We start from the raw sequence: 24,502 nt of genomic DNA on the forward strand, positions 1-24,502 counted from the left end.
CTACCTGCTATGGGTCCAGGTTGAAAGCAGCAAATGTGGCTACACTGCCTGAATACCAAAGCCACTTCGAAGGCCACACTGTTTTTATATTTGAAAAAAAAAAAAAAAGTATGCACAGCTGTTTTTTTTTTTTTTTTTAAGATTTTATTTATTTATTTGACAGAGAGAGACAGCGAGAGAGGGAACACAAGCAGGGGGAGTGGGAGAGGGAGAAGCAGGCCTCCCGCCGAGCAGGGAGCCCGACGTGGGACTCGATCCCAGGACCCTGGGATCATGACCTGAGCCGAAGGCAGACGCTTAACGACTGAGCCACCCAGGTGCCCCAATGCACAGCTGGCTTTAATAAAACTACAAGTTACTAGAAAGCATAAACACTAGATACCAGGATAAATCATAATGATTTTAGAAAAAAATGAAGAGTGTTATAAGTAGAAAACGAGCCTTACCATCCAGGGCTTCTTTTAATTCATCTTTAGTCCAGGCCACTTCAGTCATCAGCAGGCGGAGGTAGTACATGGCGTGCTGGTGAGGCTGCTCAGCTCGGAAATTGTTAAGAGATCGCATATACTAGTAAAGGGAGGAACAGGTTCATTAATTTTATAAGTCCTTTTAAAATCATTTAAAAAAGATCAACTATGGGGCGCCTAGGTGGCTCAGATGGTTAAGCGTCTGCCTTGGGCTCAGGTCATGATCCTAGGGTCCTGGGATCGAGTCCTGCATCGGGCTCCCTGCTAGGCGGGGAGCCTACTTCTCCCTCTGCCTCTGCCTCTCTCTCTCTCTCTCTCTCTCTGACTCTCATGAATAAATAAATAAAACATTTAAAAAAAAAAAAAGATCAACTATAATCAAACTTCATTCTGCATAAATCCTGTGTTACTGGGATGCAGGAATATCTGTTTCTTTCTCCTTTTTGAAGTGAGGTAATTTAGAATGGGGCTTACTCTAATATTCTCTGATTCTTAAAGAGCGTGCTTTTTCTTTGTCTGGGCTGCTGCTTTATCTCCAGCGTCTGACATGTATTCTAAGTGTCCTCACTATGAGACGTCTTTCACTCCTCAGAAAGTCATCCCCAGTTTTCAGGGCCTGCCCTATTGTGACAAGGTTCTCATGGCAGGCAGACCTCAGTCACAGAATCATGTGTCCTTCTGAAGTGGAGGGTGGATGAAACTTTCAAGGAGTCCCTCACAGGTACTAGGTCTACCTCAGGCTTCTCTCTGAAAGTCAGTGCTGCAACCTGCCCAGCTCTTGAGGGTCAGGTGTCCCCAAGTCACCTAGGGTCACTTTCTGAGGAGAGCATAGGACTTAGCAAAGACAGGGTGAGAGGACTACCATAGGAGTAGTAGTGCTTCTCCTCCTCTCAAGAATGTTCACAATAGGGCGCCTGGGTGGCTCAGTTGTTAAGCGTCTGCCTTCGGCTCAGGTCATGATCCCGGGATCCCGGGATCGAGTCCCACATCGGGCTCCCTGCTCGGCGGGAAGCCTGCTTCTCCCTCTCCCACTCCCCCTGCTTGTGTTCCTGCTCTCGCTATCTCTCTCTCTGTCAAATAAATAAATAAAATCTTTAAAAAAAAAAAAAAAAAGAATGTTCACAATAAGGCAAAATTACCACCTTATGTTTATGAACAACAAGATTACAAAAATGAGTTCAGAAAACTTACTGCCTCTTTGATAATTTCAAATCTTTTTTCATCAATCTCAAAGGTAGCCATTTTCTCAATAATCTTCTTTAGCAAAATCGGCTGCTTGTCATTGTAACCTTTCACCGAGAGCTACAAAAAAGAGTTCAGGGTATTAGAAGTCCAAAAATATCACGAAAAAAACCTCCAAATAAACACCTTAAGCTTGATTTTTAAACACCTTAAGCTTGATTTTTAAACACTGAGAAAATCCCAAAGCCAGGTATATTAAAATAAAAGTGAAGAAGAAATTCAACTGATTTATCTTCTCATAAATATAATTTAGCTTAGGAAGAGAATATTAACCATCTTTATTTACTAATAACCCAAAAGCCTAATTTTGCTATTCCTAAACAAAGTCAACAACAGGAAAACTCACCTGATGCCAGATTACAGAACACACCACATCATCAAAATTCAAGCTCTCATTAAATCAAAATTAACCACAGACTGTGTTTTAAGTTTTATCTTCAAAAATAACTTCTAAGGAATGGCAGGCTTAAGGTTTTTATAGACGTGGTAAGAAGGTAAAAATTACCAGTAGTATCATCTAGCCAACTGTTAGGTATGTCTCAAAACTGTTTCTATTTAAATATTTTTTTAAATTCCTCTTTGGCGATGTCAGGCAGCTCCAATTTCGTGTGTGGGTGTGTATATTTTTGTGGCATTTTGCCATTTTTGTCATTCAATGTTGCCCAAAAAGGATCCACACATCTCACCATTGCTTGTTTAATGAGTTCTCCTGATGTATCAAAAGCCAACGGCAAAACAGATGTACTGTGAGGACACACTGTCTGTACTATCAGGATTTTTGTCTTGGGACAATTTAATAGTCTCCAAAACCGAACACTGGGGAAAGCAGGGAATGCCTATTATTATATTTCCACACAGTGGCACCCACAGCAATAGAGGACACACCGCAACTAGAATACCCAAGAAAGCCTCTACCTTATACAAAATGATAGGTAAGAACCTCAGGAGTGAAGGTCATTACTGGCCATGGACAGCACATCATGTACCATGGGAACTAGATTGACAACTAGCAGAAAGCTCATTCTGTCATAAATTAAAAACTACCTATTTTAATGGTAATATGCTACTAAAACTCAATAGCAAAAAATAAACAACAGATTATTACTTTTCTATTTGGAGTTTATTTTGATCTCTGAGCTTCAAATTTCCCTAGATGCTGAAAATGGTTAGTTATGTACACACTTACACATTAAATGAAAACTACTGGAAATTTTACTTGTGGGGAAAAAAAAAAGGCACTGCAAAATAAAATTTTAAAACCCTAAAACCTTTTGCTTAAGAATTCATAAAGAGGAGTACAGAGTACACAGCACATGCTCTCATTTTAGTTGTTACTAAAATGTACAATATTTTTTCAAGAAAAGTGAAGATGAATGTGTGCCATAGAAGGGATGTTAATTTGGAAATGAGATAAAAGCTTGGCAACACAACAGAAATAGTTTCAGGAGAAAAAAATCTAGTTATTTCTTTGGATGTTTTTAATAATGCTTATTTTAAAACACACTTAAAAGTAGTTAATGGTGCATGCTACAAAATAAATTAAATGAAAACATCAAATGTATTTGAACACAGGAGCTTTCTACTGCTGTCAGCAAAAATAAAGGAAGCTTATAGAGGAGTGAAATTCAAGCACCACAACAATAACTACAGTTATTTTTCACTTACAGATGTTAATACAGTCAAGCACATGGAAAGAACATGCTTTCAGAATTAGTGTGTTTCACATTTCAAGCAGAGGAACATGCAAATAAATGTAGCACACATACATGTTCACAAATTGCACAAAACTCTACTGAATCATTCATTAGTGGAACTACTACTAATTAGAGTTCTTCAATCATCAAAAAGGTGCAAGGAAAAAACCATCAACCTTCTTGTTTAAAAAATGCAGAAGTTAATAGTTTTCCCAGCTCAACATAATGCTTAAACGGTGTGGCACCTTTTCTTTGGTTTTCATTTTACTTACAAGTATTGCATTCATTCCTGATGCAATGCCATAGCTCAAACCTGAGAGGCGTGCTGCATATGTATACTCTTTTAAATCATCCTTCAATAACCTGATAAACAGGTATGTCATGTTGCAATGGAGAGGATCAGCATAAATGTAGCGACTAACAAAAAGAAAAACAAAAGAAATGCTTTGATACCTCAAGCAGTGGCATGGTAATGAAGAAACATGACCGAAGAGTATGGATATGCAGCCTCATGATCTGAATGTCTAGGGAAACAGAATCAGCCAACCTTGTTTTACAATGCCAGGAAGACATCATTCTGTTGTCAAAGACCAAGATTTCACATAGAGAATTGGTGAGATTTAAACCTCAATCAGGGTCCCATTTTGTTTGGGAGAAAAATATGACAATCTGATGAAAGATGTTTAAAAAAAAATAAAAACAGAAATCAAGGAAAATTTGCATAATGTGAATGTAATCACTGAATACTTAGAATAAGAGCTAACTGAAAAATTAAATGAGAAAATATGATTAGCCATAAATATTTTTTTAAAAGAAATTAAACTCATACCCTCAATAAAAAACGCTTCCATCAAATCAATATAAAAAAATGTTGATGAGTGGAAGGCTCTAAGACGTGGGTACTTACATACATCCCATAGATGGTATTTTGGAGGTCATAGCTCAAGCCTGCTAGCTCTGCTGCATATGCATACTCGTTGAGCGAGTCTTTGAGGAGCTCAAGGTACAAATAGGCCATGTTACAGTGCAAGGGGTCCACATAAGCAAATGGGCTGGAAGAAAATGTTGACAGTAAAATAGCTGATTTATTATTTCCCAATGTGATGTGGCCTTTTGAGATGGATCAAGAAACTGAACATAGGTTATTATCATTTCCTGAAGATATGGTTTGAATTCTTGAGTCTGTTCTTCTCGGGAGGCAAAAAACCACAAGATGTCTGAAAAAGAAGCCCAAAGTATGCCATGTGTGCTGGTGGTGGCGAGGAGGGAGAAACAACTGTTTGCCCCAGATGGTGTGTGGCCAAACTGACAAGTTAGAAATGCAGGGCTGGGGCGCCTGGGTGGCTCAGTCAGTTAAGCGTCTGCTTTTGGCTCAGGTCATGATCCCAGGGTCCTGGGATCGAGTCCCGTGACGGGCTCCCCGCTGAGCAGGGAGTCTGCTTCTCCCTCTGCCTCTGCCTACTTGTGCTCTCTTTGTCAAATAAATAAAATCTTTAAAAAAAAAAAAAATGCAGGGCAGGTAAGGAGTGGGAACAGGCTAAAAGGCATGCCTGCGTTGAGGCTAAAAGGAGGAGGCATGGTTGGGCGCCTGGCGGGCTCAGTTAGAAGAGTACAAGACTCCTGATGTTGGGGTCGTGAGCTCTAGTCCCACACTGGGTGCAGAGATTATTTAAAATTAAAAAATAAATTAAAAAAAAAAAGGAGGCATGACCGACAGAGCTCATCCGACATTAGCATGTCTTCCTCCCTCTAAGCAAGCCATACCCTGGGTGGACCTGAGTATGAGACTGAGAAGTTTGTGTGCTGTGATTTTTGAACTTAAACAAGAAAACGGAGACCTGTGAAATGTTAACTCATCTCTGAGTTTCCCCCCAAACCAATAAAGCTATAGCATTGTCAGTAAAATAATTGATAATTCCCACCATATAACTGCAGAGAGAGTTACGAAAAAATATTAAAATAAAAAAAAAAATACTTAAGGGACGCCTGGGTGGCTCAGTTAAGCGTCTGCCTTTGGCTCGGGTCATGATCCCGGGGTCCTGGGATCAAGTCCCGCATCGGGCTCCCTGCTCAGTGGGAAGCCTGCTTCTCCCTCTGCCTGCCGCTCCCCCTGCTTGTGCTCTCTTTCTCTGACCAATAAATCAATAAAATCTTAAAAAAAAAAAAAAAAACTTAACGAGAAAAAGAGCAACCAAAATGAGGAAACAATCAGAGAGTACAAAAACTAAATAGGACCACAGAAATCACCTAACTTAATCATTTCTTGAATAAGAAACACAGCTTTCTGCATGTAACTTGGGCGGGTAATGGCAGAATTTGGATTCAAATGCAAGTCAAATGACCTACTCATTGGATTATATGACCTCACTTACCTTTATGACAAACAAGTAAGAGTCATTCACTCAACAAATGTGTATCACACGCTTACTACTATAATACACGGAAGCAGGTATGGTTCAGAAGAGCCTAGTGCTAGGCCCTTCTCTAGGTACTGGGAATAAAATCAGGCAAAGTCACTGACCTGACAGAGTTTAATAGTCTAGTTAGAGGAGAGAATAAATTTTAATATATCAAGTGGGGATAGTGCTATGAAAAAAATTAAGCAGGGTAAGAGGAACAGGAGTGAAGGTGGTGGTAGTAAGAGAAGACTGCTAATTTACATAAGATAGATAATCAATGCCTCTCTCATAAGGTTACATCTGGGCCTAGACCTGAAGGAAGCAAAGGAGCAAGCTCTGGGGATATCTGGGTGGGACCGGTTGAGGAAACAGCCAGTGCAAAGGACCCAAGGCCAGGTGCCTGCTTGGCTTGTTTGGCAGCAAATTAAACTTTCACTATATCTGTAGCACAGTAAATATAACTACTGTACTGACAGCAAAGGCAACAATTTTATCAAAGCTGATAATGAAACAAAAATAGAGGAGGCTTAGACGCTAAGAGAATTAAAATCAAAGAGAAAATTCTATAACTACATAAACATTCTCTATCCGGAAAATCTAAATGATTGGGGCGCCTGGGTGGCTCAGTCGTTAAGCGTCTGCCTTCAGCTCAGGTCGTGATCCCAGGGTCCTGGGATCGAGCCCCGCATCGGGCTCCCTGCTCGGTGGGAAGCCTGCTTCTCCCTCTCCCACTCCCCCTGCTTGTGTTCCCTCTCTGTCAAATAAACAAATAAAATCTTTTTTTTTTTTAAAGATTTTATTTATTTATTTGAGAGAGAGAGGGAAACAGCATGAGAGGGGAGAGGGTCAGAGGGAGAAGCAGGCTCCCCGCTGAGCAGGGAGCCCGATGGGGGCCTCAATCCCAGGACCCCGGGATCATGACCTGAGCCGAAGGCAGTCGCTTAACCAACTGAGCCACCCAGGCGCCCAAACAAATAAAATCTTAAAAAAAAGAAAGAAAGAAAGAAAATCTAAATGGATGCTCGGTCACTGAATTTTTTAAGTACTGTATTATATACATGACACACTTCCTTCTTTAGGCAAACAACAGCTCAGAAACTCACAGCACAATTCACAAAAGCAAAATTATCAAATAAAAGAGAATCTAGGAAGGGCTTGGCCCCACAGGCACCTGTGTGCCAATCTCACGTGGAAGTGAAAAGCCAGAAAAAGCCAAGTCTGGGAGCTCAGAGCCATATGGCTCAAGCTTAGAATGCAATTCCAAGAAGTGTCCTAAAATGCTGCAAGCACAGCAACTGTGCTGGTGAGCTGTAGGAGAGAACATGATTCAACCACAATGCTTACATTCTGGTTCATTTGTTAAAGAAAAAAATTTTTATTTTGTATTCAGGTGCTATATGCTTAAATATGGATCAGAGTTTTTAAAACTGTAACTAAGTATGCGTAATATAATCCTATTTCTGAAGATACTAAAAGGGTATACACACTCAAAATGTCTTAAAGAATATACAAGAAACCTAACAGTGTGAGCTCTAGGAATAGCAGAACACGGAGAGAGGGACTTTTGGGAAGTAGATGTTTTTAGTTCTAAGAACTGCACTGGATAGTGTAGAGAATGCAAAAATATCAAATGGTCTCTCAAAAGGTAGAGAAATTCATAATCATAGAAGTCAAATGGGAAAGTGGTGACAAGCTGCTTGGAATGTTACAAATATCACTCTGAATATCATAAAACCAGCTTTGTAATACTTTCTACCAACAATAAGCCACAGCCAGACAGTTCATGTTTAGTGTGAAAAGTAAACAATCTCAGCACAGCTCCAGAGAACTCCACGAATCTCGTGCTATAAAATACAATGTTTACATCCCCCTACAAGCTCATCCATACATGTTGGTGAAATACTAATTTTCTACTTAGAGTTTCTTTTTCCCTATTCCAAAACATTTAAAATGCATTTAGTTTTAGTTTCATGTCAAGTCAATCAATAAAAATTAGTGAACATTATTACATGATGCTAGGTTTATTTCATAAACACACACCATTGAATTTTAAATAAAAATTATGCAGTACAAACTCACAAAGTAAAATTTGAACTGGATGATATACTTTACTACAGAAATAAATAAAAGGAAACAGAGATGAACTGCAGATTTATATTGAGAAATCATTCCAACAGTAGTATTCATAAACGTTACTAAACATGTTCTTCCTTTTTAATTAAATCATTTTTAAGTGACCACGCCAAGAACAGAGAAAACAATATCTAAGGGCTTCAGATGTTTAAAGGCTGGAAAAGACTCAAAACCATGTAGTAACTACTACCTCCCCCTCTGGGCGAGTTTCAGAATACAAAACCAAAACTACAACAGAAAACACCCTCAATTACTTAATCTTTCCTGAATGAAATTTCTGGGTGAGTCTACAGCCTCCCCAGACTCCAAAGTCCTGAAGGCTAGGAAGGGTCCTCCTAATGGCTAACATAAATCACGTCAGTTAAAGGGTGTGCTCATCAGTGCAAAGGAAGAACTGACAACCTTGACTTTTACAATATCCCTTACCAGCAGCAGCCTTCCCTGGTCCAGGCTACGTAACTCTAGTTTCTTTCAATTCTACACATGGGTCATCCCTGAAGCAAAGACAACTTTTAGGAATGGGATCATTGATTTTTAAAAGAAACTTTGTAGCCAGATTCATTTTACATACCTGAAAAATTCAAAGTTGAGACAAGCCTTTGGCAAGAAAAACTTATCATCTTGTTTGAACCAGAGTTTGCTCATAGCTGTATCCTGTGATGGAGAAACAATCTGGTTAATAAAATATGGGCACATTTGGCAAAAAGCTCAATCAAACCACTCTTCAGGAGGAGTAGGAGAGGCAATGTTGAGAGTTTCATGGCCTTGAGGCATACTCAGAGGGTCTCCAGGTGGGACGGTTGAAGAGAGAAAACTGCTGATTCTGGTAGCAGAGAGAAATCACCCTTCTGTCTCCCCTGGGTGAGGGAGATGGGGGACACAGCAGAGGAAGAGATAGACTGGAGAAGCCAATACCAACTGTCCTATCCCTGTCTTTCTGAACACTGAGAGGCAGACGCAGGAGTCCTTAGCGGAGTGCGGCAGCCAGCCTTCAAGGGGGGCTATAGCAATCCCTACCTGTTGGCATTCACATCCCTGTATAGTTGTCTCTCCCACAATGAACCAGGATTGATCTATGTGAGTAAGACTATGACAGAAGCGATGGCATGGTACCTCTGAGATTAGATTCTAAAAGACATTACGGATTCCATCTTGATCACCCTCTTTCTCTCTTGAACCACTCACTTTGGAGGAAGCCAGCTTCCATGTCAAACAACTCTATTGAGAGACCTATGTGGTGAAGAGCTAAGGCCTGCCAACAACCACACAACTGAATTTAGAAGAAAATCCTTCAGCCCTAACTGAGCCTGCAGAGATTATAGCCTTTGACTATAATCTAATAAGAGACCCTGAGCCAGAATTACCCAACTAAGCCACTTCCAGATTCCTGATCCTCAGAAACTGCATGGAGATAAATGTTTTCAGTTCCTAATTTTTGGAGGAATTTGTTATGTAGTAATAGATAACACAGCTAGAGATGAACAAATAAGCCACTACTTTAACTCTCCACTTCACTCATACTGTATTAAAAACTCTTGAAACTCTGACAAGAGATATAAATGTTCTCCTTAGTTTACTTTGAGAAGACCTATTTAAAACAAACAACAAAAAATAGGAGAGGTAAACAAGCTTTCTCTTTGAATAACCTAACCTCTAATTCATTAAAATGTCATTTTTTTCTTCTCAAACTTTTAATTTATATTCTAGTTAACATACAGTGCAATATTAGTTTCAGGAGAATTCAGAGATTCATCACTTACATACAACACCCAGTGCTCATCATAACAAGTGTCCTCCTTAATACCCATCACTCACCGAGCCCATTCCCGCCACCTCCCTCCATCAACCCTGTTTGTTCTCGATCTTTAAGAGTCTCTTATGGTTTGGGGGCACCTGGGTGGCTCAGTTGGTTAAGCGACTGCCTTCGGCTCAGGTCATGATCCTGGAGTCCCAGGATCGAGTCCCACATCGGGCTCCCTGCTCAGCAGGGAGTCTGCTTCTCCCTCTGACCCTCCCTCCTCTCATGTGTGCTCTCTCTCTCTCTCTCATTCTCACTCTCTCAAATGAATAAATAAATAAATAAAATCTTTAAAAAAAAAGTCTCTTATGGTTTGTTTCCCTCTTTTTAATTTTCATCTCCTCCCTCCCCCATATGTTCACCTGTTTTGTTTCTTAAATTCCACATGAATGAAACCATATGGTATTTGTCTTTCTCTAACTTATTTCGCTTAGCATAATACACTCTAGCTCCATCCACGGGGTTGCAAATGACAAGATTTCATTCTTTTTGATGGGTGAATAAAATTTCATTGTATATATGCGCCACATATTCTTTATCCATTCATCAGTTAATGAACATTTGGGCTCTCTCCATTGTTTGGCTAGTGTTGATAATGCTACTATAAACACTGGGGTGCATGTATCCCTTCAAACATGTATTTTTATAACCTTTGGGTAAATACCCAGTAGTGCAATTGCTGGATTATAGGGTAGTTCTACTTTTAACTTTTTGAGGAACCTCCATACTGTTTTCCAGAGCAGCTGCACCAGTTTGCATTCCCACTAACAGTATAAGAGAGTTCCCCTTTCTCCACATCCTCGCCAACACCTGTTGTTTCTTGTGTTGTTAATGTTAGCCATTCCAACAGATGTGAGGTGTTATCTCATCGTGGTTTTGATCCGTATTTCCCTGATGATGAGTGATGTTAAGCATCTTTTCATGTGCCTCTTAGCCACGTGGACGTCTTCTTTGGAAAAATGTCTATTTGTCTTCTGCCCATTTCTTAACTGGATTATTTGTTTTTTAGGTGTTGAGTTTGGTAAGTTCTTTAGATTTTGGATACTAACCTTTCATCAGATATGTCATTTGCAAATATCTTCTCCCATTCCATAGGCTGCCTTTTAGTTTTGTTGATCGTTTCCTTCACTGTGCAGAAGCTTTTTATCCTGTCCCAATAAGTCCCAATAGTTCATTTTTGCTTTTGTTTCCCTTGCCTCCTGAGACATGTCTAGCAAGAAGTTGCTGCAGCCGAGGTCAAAGAGGTTGCTGCCTGTTCTCCTTTAGGATTTTGATGGTTTCCTGTCTCACATTTAGGTCTGTCATCCATTTTGAGTTTATTTTTATGTAAGGTATAAGAAAGCAGTCCAGTTTTCCCAACACCATTTGTTGAAGAGGCTGTCTTTTTTCCACTGGATATTCTTTCCTGCTTTGTTAAAGATTAGTTGACCATAGAGTTGTAGGTCCATTCCTGGGTTTTCTATTCTATTCCATTGATCTGTGTCTGTTTTTGTGCCAGTACCACACTGTCTTGCTGATCACAGCTTTGTAATAGAGCTTGATGTCCAGAATTGTGATGCCTCCAGCTTTGCTTTCCTTTTTCAGGGTTGCTTTGGATATTTGGGGTCTTTTGTGGTTCCGTACAAATTTTAGGATTGCTTGTTATATCTGTGTGAAAAGTGCTCGTGATGTTTTGATAGGGATTGCATGAAATGTGTTGATTGTTTGGGTAGTCTAGACATTTTAACAATGTTCTTCCGATCCATGAGCATAGGATGTTTTCCCATTTCTTTGTGCCCTCTTCAATCTCTTTCATAAATGTTCTATAGTTTTCTGAATACAGAACTTTTACCTCTTTGGTTAGGTTTATTCCTAGGTATCTTACAGTTTTTGGTGCAATTGTAAATGGGATCAATTTGTTGATTTCTTTTCCTGCTGCTTCATTACTGGTGTACAGAAATGCAATAGATTTCTGTACACTGATGGTATATCCTGTGACTTTGCTGAATTCATGTATTAGTTCTAGCAATTTTTTGGTGGAGTCTTTGGGTTTTCTGCATAGAGTATCATGTCATCTGCAAATAATGCAAGTTTGACTTCTTCCCTGCCAATTTGGATGCCTTTTATTTCTTTTTGTTGTCTTGATTGCTGAGGCTAAGACTTCCAGTACTATGTTAAAGTCTTGTTCCTGACCTTAGAGGAAAAGCTCTCAGTTTTTCCCCACTGAGGAGAGCTATGGGTATCCCCACTGACATCAGCTGTGGGTTTTTCATATATGGCTTTTATGATGTTAAGGTATGTTCCATCTATACCTACTTTGTTGAGGGTTTTTATCAAGAATGGATGCTGTATTTTGTCAAATGCTTTCTATGCATCTATCGAGAGGATCATATGGTTCTTATCCTTTCTTTTATTAAGCTAATGTATCACATTGATTTATTTGTGAATATTGAACCACCCCCGCAGCCAAGGAATAAATCCCACTTGATCATGGTGAATGATTCTTTTAATGTACTGTTGGATTCAATTTGCTAGTATCTTGAGAATTTTCGCATCCATGTTCATCAGGGATATTGGTGTGTAATTCTCCTTTTTAGTGGGGTCTTTGTCTGGTTTTGGGATCAGGTAATACTAGCATCGTAGAAGGAGTTTGGAAGTTTTCCTTACATTTCTATTTTTTGGAACAGTTTAAGAACAGGTGTTAACTCTTCTTTAAATGTCTGGTAGAACTCCCCTAGAAAGCCATCTAGCCCTGGACTTTTGTTTGTTGGGAGATTTTTGATTACTGATTTAATATCTTTGCTGGTTATGGGTCTGTTCAGATGATCTATTTCTTCCTGTTTTAGTTTTGGTAGTTTGTATGTTTCTAGGAATTTATCCATTTTGTCCAGATTGTCCAGTTTGTTGGCATATTATTTTTCATAATATTCTCTTATGATTATTTGTATTTCTGTGGTGTTGGTTGTGATCTCTTCTCTTTCATTGATGGTTTTATTTATTTAGGTCCTTTCTCTTTTCTTTTTGATAAGTCTGGCTAAGGGTTTATCAATTTTATTAATTCTTTCAAAGAACCAGCTCTTGGTTTCATTGATCCATTCTGGGTTTTTTTGTTTGTTTCTGTATCATTTATTTCCACTCTAATCTTTATTTTTCCTTCTGTTGGCTTCAGGCTTTATTTGCTGCTCCTTTTCTAGCTCCTTTAGGTGTAAGGTTAGCTTGTATATTTGAGACTTTTCTTGCTTCTTGAGGAAGGCCTGTATTGCAAATATACTTCCCTCTTAGGACTGCCTTTGCTGCATCCCCAAAATTTTGGACTATTGTGTTTTCATTTTCATTTGCTTCCGAGTACTTTTTTATTTCTTCTTTAATTTCCTGGTTAACCCATTCATTCTTTTAGCAGGATGTTCTTTAACCTCCATGTATTTGTGGTCTTTCCAAATTTTTTTCTTGTGGTTGACTTCAAGTTTCATAGCGTTGTGGTCTGAAAATATGCATGGAATGATCTCAATCATTTTGTACTTGTTGAGGGCTGATTTGCGTGTGACCCAGTATGTGATCTTTTCTAGAGAATGTTCCACGTACACTCGAAAAGAATGTGTACTCTGCTGCTTTAGGATGAAATGTTCTGAATATATCTGTTAAGTCCATCAGGTCCAGTGTGTCATTCAAAGCCATTATTTCCTTGATTTTCTGCTTAGATGATCTGCCCATTGCTTTAAGTGGGGTGTTAAAAGTCCCCTACTATCACTGTATTATCAATGACTTTATGTTCGTTATTAATTGATTTATATATTTGGGTGCTAAGCTGGGGGCATAAATATTTACAATTGTTAGATCTTATTGATGGATAGATCTCTTAATTATGATATAATGCCTTTCATCTCATTGTTACAGCCTTGTTTGTCTGACATAAGTATGGATACTCTGGCTTTCTTCTGACATACATTCACATCCCCTCACTTTCAATCTGCAGGTGTCTTTAGGTCTAAAATGAGTCTCTTGTAGGCAGCATATAGATGGGTCTTTTTTTTTTTTTTATCCATTCTGATACCCTATGTCTTTTGATTGCAGCATTTAGTCCGTTTACATTCAGAGTAATTACTGAAAGCTATGAATTTAGTGCCATTATATTACCTGTAAAGTCGCTGTTCCTATAGACTGTCTCTGTTCCTTCCTAGTCTTTGTTACTTTGGGTCTCTCCTTCCCGCTCAAAGGGTCCCCTTTAATATTCCTTGCAGGGCTGGTTTAGTGGTCACGAATTCCTTTAGTTTTTGTGTTTCTGGGAAACTCTTTATCTCTTCTTCCATTCTGAATGACAGCCTTGCTGGATAAAGTATTCTCAGCTGCATAATTTTCCCATTCAGCACATTGAATATATCCTGCCATTCTCTTCTGGCCTGCCAAGTTTCTGTGGACAAATCTGCTGTGAACCTGATTCCCTTGTAGGTTAAGGACTTTTTTCCCTTGCTGCTTTCAGGATTCTTTGTGTATTTTGTGAATTTGACTATGTATGTCTAGGTGATGCCTGGCCTTTGTTGAATTTAATGGGAGTTCTCTGGGCTTCTTGGATTTCAATAACTGTGTCCTTCCCTAGATCAGGAAAGTTTTCAGTTAATTTGCTCAAGTAAACTTTCTGCTCCTTTTTCTTTCTCATCACTTTGTGGGACTCCTATGATAAGAATGTTACTATGTTTTAAGAAGCTGCTGAGTTCCCTAAGTCTACCTTCATGATCCAATACCTTTCCCTCTTCTTTTCAGCTTCATTTTTTTCCATAATTCTATCTTCTATATCACTGATTCATTTCTCTGCTTTGTTCATCCTCATTGTTATGGCATCCATTAGGGTTTGTATCTCAGTTATAGCATTTTAATTTTGGTCTGACTAGATTCCAGTTATTTTAACTCTACAGTAAGGGATTCTCTAGTGTCTTCTATGTTTTTTTCAAACCCAGGTAGTATTCTTATAATCATTGTTTTAAATTCTAGTGTAGAGGTACCTGGGTGGCTCAGTTGGTTGGGCGTCTACCTTCGGCTCAGGTCATAATCCCGGAGTCCCTCGATGGAGCCCCACGTCCAGCTCCCCGCTCAGTGGGGAGTTTGTTCTCCCTCTGCCCCCCTCCCCCGCTAATGTACTCTCTCTCTCTTTCTCAAATAAAAACATCTTTTAAAAATAAATAAAAGTTGGGGCGCCTGGGTGGCTCAGTCGTTAAGCGTCTGCCTTCGGCTCAGGTCATGATCCCAGGGTCCTGAGATCGAGCCCCGCATCGGGCTCCCTGCTCCACGGGAAGCCTGTTTCTCCCTCTCCCACTCCCCCTGCTTGTGTTCCCTCTCTCGCTGTGTCTCTCTCTGTCAAATAAATAAAATCTTAAAAATAAATAAAAATAAAAAGTAAATAAAAGTAAATAAATAAATTCTAGTTCAGACATCTTACTTATATTTGTATTGGTTAAATCCCTGGCTGTTACTTCTACTTCCTGTTCTTTCTTTTGGGATGAATTCCGTCTTGTCATTTTGTCGAGAAAAAACAAAAACAAAACAAAACAACAACAACAAAAAATTAGATCCTAGGTGTGTTTGGGTCTGCTTGTCAAAAGAAGCTAGATCCTATTTCCCCTAGAGCTAAAGCTCTGCAGCACTTTATGATCAGTAGACTTGGTACATGCAAGGGGTTTGTGCTGGTCTGGGGGAAGGGCCTGCTGCACTGATTCTCAGGCCTATTTGCCTTGTAGAGATGGGGGGTGTAAGTGGCTCCGATCTCTACTTGATGGTACTGTTTAGCTCACTGAGGTCAGTCAGTGCTGACGGGGTGGGGGTGAGGGGGAAGAATGGGGGATATAGCTCTGCTCTGCTCTCTCATCCCTGCAGTGGAAAGCTTGTGCCCACCACTATTCAGGAAGCTCTCACAGAAGAGCAAACAATTACCCCTCTTGTGCCCCAGCTTCCATCAAATCCCTGCCTTCACCCTGTCTGTGTCCAAGCTGTTTCATCTCAGGGTGCAGCTGGGTTTCTAAACTCCAAATTTTAGGGACTCCCGCAGCACCACCCCATGCTGATCCCCCGGGGGAGGATGTCTCCCCACTTTTGCTGCTTGCAGCCAGTCCCAGGAAAGTGGTCACAGGACTGTGAAGCGGTTCAGAGTTTATGGCAAAGCAGAACCAAAAGCAGGCACTAAGACTCCCTGCCCTCAGCTGGTGTCCCTGCTCCTATGCCTGGGAACAGTGCAACACATCGGTGCCACCCTTTCTTCTGTCCGTGGAGAGGTCTTGCTGCCACTCCTAAATGCGCTCCAAACAGGGGAACTGTTTCCCCCTGCGACCCAGGGGATCCTCAAGACTATACTGTCCACTCCCAGGCATCCACCCTTCCTCCCCATAGGAGCACCACTAAGCCAGGCACGACCCTGCCAGTAGGAGACTTCTAAAACTTCAGATTTTGTGTTCCGCTGCTTATAATACCTTGCGGTAGTCTCCGTAAATAGGGATCCCTCCCTTCTGCAGCCCCAGCAGTTCTTATCTCCCCCAGATCAACTCTCCACAGCTCCAACCTTCCACAATGCTACTTGTAGACTTGCAGTTTTGTTCTCTCAGTGCTCAGATTGATTTCTTGGGTGTTCAGAATGCTTTGATATTTATCTAGCTGTGTTCGAGGAATGAGGCAAGCTTAGGTCCCCTTACTCCTCCACCACCTTAATCCTCCCTTAAAATGTCATTTTTAAAGAAAAATGGTTGTCTAGTTAATAATCTAGTTGCTTGAGATAAATTTCAAGTTTCTAAACACTAATTCATCTCATTGAGTTGATCTGAATGTTAGGTCCTTTGAAGAAAAGAAAAAGAAAGATGTATGTCTACAGTGGTGAGTTTAGAAAGAGAATTTAGGAAAGAGGATGTGCAGTAATAATTTGATCCATTTTTCTACACAATTTACTCGAGGTGTGAAATAATGACACGAAAAGAATATTCTGAAAAAGGAAAAAAAAAAAAGCTCCATTTCTCAATCATCGTTCTCAATGGCTTATTAACTTCCTAACTTCCTTGTTCTCATCAACTTCCTAAAGCCACTCTAACAAATTGAGAACTTTTTTTAAGGGCAAGAAATCCAAGAGCTTCCCTTGGATATGCTTTCTTCCAAGGTTTAGAAATTCTCTTTATCTCTAACTTTCATGATGCAGCACAAATCAACTTCCTTACTTAGTCTTCAGTGAATATGGAAAGTAGGCCAATAACTTTCAGATCTGTGGTTGTACCCCAGACTTCATTTTTTTTTTTTCTGCGAAGAAAACAATACCTTAGATTCTAAATTGTTTAGTAGTTTGTTTGCTTTAACTTTTCTAGCCTTTTAATATTCCTTGCAGCTATTCTTTCTACAACTTTCTGGTAACTCTTAGGATGTGAGCCCCCAAAACCATCAGTACCAAATGAAAGAAATCATCTCTCCAGTCCCTCCCATGTAATAGGTGTATCCCCTAAATTTAAAAATCACCGATTCTAATATGTTACCTTAATAAGAGAAGGGTACGGTGTTGCTTCTTTTTCTAACGATAAAATCTCAAAATTCGTAGGAATAAATTCATTCTTCGTTGGAAGTTTAAATTTACCATTCAGGTCAGCATTTTGCCATTTCTGGATGAATAATGAAAAACACAAAAGCAATTAAAGTTGGATTCAAAAGTTTAAAATAGTCCTTTTGCTTAATATCTAGGCAAATATTAAGGGGATAAATGTCACACAGCTTTTCTTTTCCACTCCCAAGATCCACTGATGGCTTTTTGTGAAACTTGAGTTGGTCTCTCTGTTACTAATGAACATTTTGTACTTATTCATCTTTCCTCTTTACATATTTCCAAAATGACCAGCTGAGGTTAAGGGGCAATCTGCAACTACAGAAACCTGAGAGACTACTTGGTCCATATGAAGATCACATTGGCTCTAGCTCCTTAAAGAAGGAAGAATAATCTGTACAGGGATCTATTACAGAAGAATTAAACTTTCAGCTGCACTAAATTACTTCCATGTATGGCCTGAAAGCTAGACTAGAGGAGCTTCCTTCACTTCAGTACTGCTCCTTAAGGCCTGGTCCACAACTGTCCCAGATGACCACGTGAACTTCCAAGTGAACCAGTAATTCAAGGTCAAGAACAAAGAGGAGTCTTAAGCCTGCATTGTGCAACACGGTTGATACAACCTGCAGATTGGATGTGCTCGATGGGCTAGTTCCAAAAGCTAAGTGGGACAGATCACAGGTCAGTGACTGTTGGACTCTTATAAGACTTCATTATCCAAAAAAAAAAAAAAAAAAGCAGCCATGTGCCAATAATCCAGGTTCAGTAATTTGGTCTCCAGATGATCTAGCACAGCCTTGCAACTTCTGCAGTTCTATTTTGGTCCCTGAGTTTATACTTTTTGGCACTGGATGGTGGGGATGTTGGCCGTATTATTTATGAGTAGCAGCTTAGGTCTCCTGAATGGCTAAATAGTAGGGACTAGGAAATACGTAGTAAATAATTTCACCGCTAAACTCCCAGATAAATTTGGGTTGTTTTGTTTTTAATTAAGTCAGCTCTACCCCCAATATGGGGCTTGAACTCACAACCCTGAGATCAGGAGTCTTATGCTCTACCAACTGAGCCAGCCAGGTACACCCCAGATATATTTGTTTTTTTAAAAAAATCCCATTCAGGGGCGCCTGGGTGGCTCAGTCATTAAGCGTCTGCCTGAGGCTCAGGTCATGATCCCAGGGTGCTGGGATCAAGCCCCGCATCAGGCTCCCTGCTCTGCAGGAAGCCTGCTTCTCCCTCTCCCACTCCCCCTGCTTGTGTTCCCTCTCTCGTGGTGTCTCTCTCTGTCAAATAAATAAATAAAATCTTTAAAAAAAAAAAAAAATCCCATTCAGGAGGTGCCTGGGTGGCTCAGTCAGTTAAGCATCCAACTCTTGGTTTAGGCTCAGGATCGTGAGATCGAGCCCCATGTCAGGTTCTTTCCCTCCCCACCCCTCCCTCCACTTGCGCACTCTCTCTCTAAATTAAATAAATAAAATATTTTTTAAAAATTCCCATTCGGGGCAGGTTTGTTGTCATCAGAGGTTGGTGAATAGGGGTTCTCTTTTGTTTTAGGATTAATTCATGGGAGATCAGCATTCCTCACAGTTTAGCTAGATGGATATTTTCATACACAAAAGGGCTCCAGTGATCTCCTTCTGTGCTGTGAATAGGTCAGAGAAGTACCAGCAATGATTTTCTTAAACTATTTCTTCTTTTTTCTGTATTACACGGGTACACTTAAGAAATGTCCATTACTCAAGTTTAACTAGACTCTAGTCAGAGCAAGGCTTTCTGGTGTCTTCCCATGAATAAAGGACACAATCTCAAAGATATGGTGACAATGAAAATCAAAAAAGAAAAAATACTAGACAAGTAGATAAGACTCAAAAACAAAATCTGGACTACTGATGAATGGGGTAACATACTATCTAAACACACCTATTTTGAAACAAATTCTAATTCCCTTACACAGACAAAAGGAGCAATGAGACAATATGAGGCATACAATACAGCATCTCCTAAAGTGAAGACAGTGTGAATCCCAGATACTGTTCCCACCTGTATATACAGCACGACCGTGAGGCCTTTGGAGCCCTTGTATCTGTCTTTCATGCTCTCTACTTCCATCTCTTCTTGCCTGTTTTGGTGTCTTTGCTTCTCTGTGTACTTTGGACTTCAGTGATCTTTGACTGCATGAAGCTGGGAGTCTGCTTTCAGCCCTGCTGATCTAACAGACACATGAGAAGGTGGCCACAGTGCCATTTCTTCATGCAAAAACCTAAGTTCTAGCTCTCCATCTCCTTGTTCACTTTGCTCAGGACAGTACAGACAGCCATGGGCCATCACTCTCCATACTCTGGGCTGTGAGTTGGTTGATGTAGAGAGCTCATGCTCCTGTGTGTCCCTCACACATCAAATTTATTCACAGATGAGCAAACCCTACCTTAATGACTTCATCTGGTATGGCTTCTTGCTTGTACTGGGTTCCATACCACTCTTCTGTGTGGTCAGTTTTTCCTTCAAAGGACTTGGAAACTATTGCAACCCTAAAGGTAAGTGGAAAAAACAGACACCATAAACTCACGTTGGATACATGAATTTATAGAACCTTACTCATTAAAATATAAATAATATCCAAGAACATGGTGGGCCTCTAAGACCCAGTAAATCCGCTAACACTTAGTCAAAATAGGCAACCAAATATAGAGGTTTCTGACCATGGTCTCTGTTACCCTTTGGTTGGAGCCCTTCATTTTTAATGTGAAAAACTGCATGCAGGACTCTTGTGGGTAATGCTACTGACTAAAATTTTAAAAGAAGAGTAGCTAGGGAAAAAAATGGAACAAAGTCAGTTGTAAAATAGTCTTTAAAAAAGCAAAACAAAGTACTCCTTCCAGAAACAGCCGAGGACCAGGGTTAACAAAAGTAGCTAACCCCCCCACCCCAACCCTTGTTGGCTCATCCAGAGATCCAAAAAACCAAAAACACACTTTTATTATTATTCGCTAAGTTTGTGCTCTATGGTTTTTTTCCTGCCAGAGACTACCATCAAATATATCTAGTACATGTACATTGGCCTTCATGCTTCTAGAGGTAAAGGAAACAAGACCAAGAAACACCTCCCTATTTTCTGATTTGCCAGTTTGTTTGTGTGTGTGTGTGTGTGTGTGTGTGTGTGTGTGAGAGAGAGAGAAAGAGAGAGAGAGAGAGAGAGAGAGACAATGCTATTCTTTAATTCTATCTACAAAGAATTGGCTGCTGATATGGTATTCCTGATCTGGCCTAGCTGCCTCTGACCACTTAAGAATATATTCCATAGGGCGCCTGGGTGGCTCAGTTGGTTAAGCGACTGCCTTCGGCTCAGGTCATGATCCTGGAGTCCCTGGATCGAGTCCCGCATCGGGCTCCCTGCTTGGCAGGGAGTCTGCTTCTCCCTCTCCCACTCCCCCTGCTTGTGTTCCCTCTCTCGCTGTGTCTTTCTCTGTCAAATAAATAAATAAAAATCTTAAAAAAAAAAAAAAGAATATATTCCATAGAAAGAGAGGGAGGAATCATAGGGCTTAATGGATGGAAGAGTTCTGTTATCGTGTCCAGAAGAAGTGATCCATGTTGGCATTTTGAGAATTCCTTTTGCAGGTATACGTGGCGTGTGTATAGAACTCATGTGGCCACATGAAGGATATGTAATGTTTGTTAAGGACACTCATTCAATACATGACAGAGCCTCCTAAGACTCAGCCCGAGAAAGTGCTTCTACTCCTGGTGACTTCCTAAAAAACGAATGGACTGATTCTCAAGGAGAACTCCAAAAACTGTGTTAGGAAGTAAAATAACCTGGTAGACAGGTGGTATTCCTACCTTCTCTTCCATGAGGTGCCCGATTTTGGACAAGTTTGTTACATAGGTGGCTTTGGTCTCCCTGAATGATGGCCCACACATCAGAATAATGTACAAACTACTGATGACAACCTGTGAACACTGAAGCATTCATGTGGCAGTGGACACGGCCCCTGAAACAAGAGCACCTTAAACTCTGTCCTGAGAGAGAAAGTGAATAAGCTCAGGGAAGGCTGCCAGGTGCTTTGGAGGATGACTTAGGACACAGAAAGCAACAGACACTGGAGGCTGCTCAGTAATGCTCAGGTTAAAAAGGGGGAGAAGAGAGGCAATTGGTCAGGTACAATCCTAAGGGATTTAGATAGCTGTATACCAAAGTAAAGTGGATGGGTAACATTTGAAATGTTACGCTAGTAAATATGAAATAAACACAGTTCCCTCAAACAAGGCAAACATCAAATACTGTCCTGACAAAGAGGGATACCTTTGCAGAATAAGAACTAGTAGACCACTGAGGAATTTAAAACTGAAACATACAGTGAAAAACTATTTAAAAATAAATTATAAAAGGTAAGCAAGGGGAATAACAGAAGAGACAGAGTATATACACATCAGACCTACATAGAAATCTACAAACCAGAGTGTGAAAGCACAAGAGACTTAAGTTAGGAAAAAAAGAAGAGAAGGCACAATAATCTAAGTATGCCACGGAGAGCTGCAATATATTTAACTGCAGACAGCTGAGAAAAACTAGCACAGATACTGTTACATCCTTAGACTATCTGCTGGAAATCTAATTATGCTTAAAAATAGTCTTGAGTTTTTTTAAGTGTGTGTATGTGTGTGTGTGTGTGAGACAATGCTATTCTTTAATTCTATCTACAAAAAACTGACTGCTAGTATGGTACTAATATGGTCCTTAGAAAGAAGAGAGAAAAAGAACTTTTCTTTGTATACCGAAACTTGCAACAGTGAAACAGTGGGCTAGAATGAATGCCCACCACTGGCTTCAAGTCAGCCATTTAGAAATGTTCAAAGGAAATGAACAGCTGTTGAAGCTCTACAGAACTCATTCAGAAACAGTAAGCATCCTGACTATAGACGTTAAAAGGGAATACGGCTCCCCAGATATGAATTCTCATGAGATTTTTGCAAATAATCCCTGAGAGAGCAAAGGTGGAAAGACATCCAAGAATGAGGAGAGGCTTCACAGGTAATTGTGATGAATTCAAACAGAATTAATAGAGAGGGTACAGATCTGGCCATCAGAAACTTGGATTCTGGTCAATACTCTGACTTATTTTCTTTGAGATCTTGCCAAAATCACAGTTAAGATCTAAATTAGGCAAGTCTCTGGGCTTCAGTTTCACTACTTTTTAAGTAAGGATTCTAAGTAGATGAACTCTATCCTTCCACTAGAAGAATTCTACAATATCATGATATCAAATCATATTTTCAAAAGACAAGCCTCAAAGAAGAAAGAAGGTACAAAAAAAATCTATTGATGAGACCCAAAGCCAAACTTAAAGAATTGTGACAGGAAGGCCACAATGCTGAAGAAATTGAGGTTCATGAAAAATGCTAAAAAAACACCTTTTAAAAGGGTTTCTTAAAGAAAGAAGGAATCAAGAAAGATTAGGCTAAAGGCTTAGAGAAGTCAACCAACTTTTATTGAGCCCTTGGTAACTTGAATCTGAAAAAAACACAGTTCTTACCTGGAAGGACCTCATAATCCAACAGGACACAAGACCTAAAGCAAAATGTGATACACATTTTGGTCTCAGATTGGCAGATGACAGGACTATTGACCTCTTATTTATACTGTTTTTAGAAAAAACATGGGTCGGGGTGCCTGGGTGGCTCAATCCATTAAGCAGTTGCCTGCGGCTCAGGTTGTGATCCCAGGGTCCTGGGATCGAGCCCCACGTTGGGCTCTCTGCTCAGTGAGGAGCCTGCTCCTCCCTCTCTCTGCCCCTGCCCCCCCACTTGTGCTCTCTCCCTCAAATAAATAAAATCTTTTAAAAAAAGAAAAAACATGGGTCTTTAAACTGCAAAGGTGGACCAAACAACAGAAAAAAAGGGGGTTGAAACCCAGGCCAGGATTAATGAGTGAGCCAGCCAAGTAAATGAATTCACATCTCCAACGCAGATCATTCACATTCTCTGATGCTTAGGCAACTAACAAATCCCAGGTAGGATCACTGCCCATCAACTTTTAGAAACACTGGAGGACAGGAGAAGAGGCAGAAGATGGAGATGGACAAATGCTCTAATTTTCAGAAAGGGAAAGGAGTGGAGCCTAAAAAAGCGTAAGCCAGTGGTTTAGGCACTGACCTCTCACAAAAGTCTAGTCAACTGTCAGACTACCAAACATTTAGACAAGAAGACAATTATCCTAGGACCTGCACAGATTCAGCAAGAACTCCTCCTAAACAAAGATTTACTTATGACTTAGGCAGGGGATGTGGCCAAGACTCTATAGCTGTACTTGTAGATTTAATTTGGCAAAACGGAAATCCTGTCGCATGGTACAACATAGATGAACCTTAAAGACATTATGCTAAGTGAAATAAAGATACATTGTATGAGTCCACTGATATTAGATATGTAAGTAGTCAAATTCATGAAAACAAAGTAGAATGGTTGTTACCAGGAGATGGTAAGAGGGAGAAAAGAGGACTTGTTTAATGGGTACAGTTTCAATTTTACAAGGTGAATAAGTTCTGGAGATCTGCTTCACAACAATATTAATATATTTAACAATATGAATATAATACTGAACTGTACACTTAGAAATGGTTAAAACTGTAAATTTTATATTATGTGTTTGTTTTTTTTTAAAGATTTATTTATTTGAGAGAGAGAGAGCACATGAGAGGGGGGAGGGCCAGAGGGAGCAGCAGACTCCCTGCCGAGCAGGGAGCCCAATGCGGGACTCGATCCAGGGACTCCAGGATCATGACCTGAGCCGAAGGCAGTCGCTTAACCAACTGAGCCACCCAGGCGCCCCTATTATGTGTTTTTTTACCACACAAAAAAGACATCCTCTGAACATATATGTGTGGACCTATTTCTGGACTCTGTTCTATTCTAATGATTTCTTTTTGATCCTCAGGCCAATGCACAATGTCGTAATTAACATAGCTTTATAGTTAGCCTCCAAATCCAATAGTTTGAGTCCTCCAACTTTTGTTTTTATGTTCAAGAGTGTTATGGCTGAGCACTTGGGTGGCTCAGTTGGTTAAGCATCGACTATTGATTTCATCTCGGGGCATTATCTCAGGGTCCTGGGGTCGAGCCCCCTGTCAGGCTCCAGACTCAGCATGGAGTCTGCTCGAGATTCTCTCTCTCTCCCAATGCCCTTCCCCCCCCACCCCACACTTGCTCTCTCTCTATGATAAATAAATAAATCTTAA

General features: G+C 40.2%; 1 protein-coding gene across 4 annotated transcripts in view; it reads right to left on the reverse strand.

Moving 5' to 3' along the window:
• IDE (insulin degrading enzyme) overlaps window positions 1–24,502 on the reverse strand; it is a 111,056-nt gene that overhangs the window by 17,110 nt on the left and 69,444 nt on the right. For 3 of the 4 annotated variants that reach the window (XM_044916107.1, XM_021700126.1, XM_021700124.1), the window contains exons 12-17: window positions 19,693–19,795; window positions 17,209–17,331; window positions 8,507–8,589; window positions 4,311–4,455; window positions 1,659–1,769; window positions 447–567 (exon numbers count right to left, since the gene is read on the reverse strand). In XM_044916107.1, coding sequence (XP_044772042.1) covers window positions 447–567; window positions 1,659–1,769; window positions 4,311–4,455; window positions 8,507–8,589; window positions 17,209–17,331; window positions 19,693–19,795 — 686 coding nt within the window. Of the gene's footprint in view, window positions 1–446; window positions 568–1,658; window positions 1,770–3,675; window positions 3,821–4,310; window positions 4,456–8,506; window positions 8,590–17,208; window positions 17,332–19,692; window positions 19,796–24,502 lie in introns of all 4 variants that reach the window. The other variant, XM_021700127.1, reaches the window with a different exon arrangement.

Source organism: Neomonachus schauinslandi, chromosome 6 (genome assembly GCF_002201575.2).
Source record: "Neomonachus schauinslandi chromosome 6, ASM220157v2, whole genome shotgun sequence".
NCBI lineage: Eukaryota > Metazoa > Chordata > Mammalia > Carnivora > Phocidae > Neomonachus > Neomonachus schauinslandi.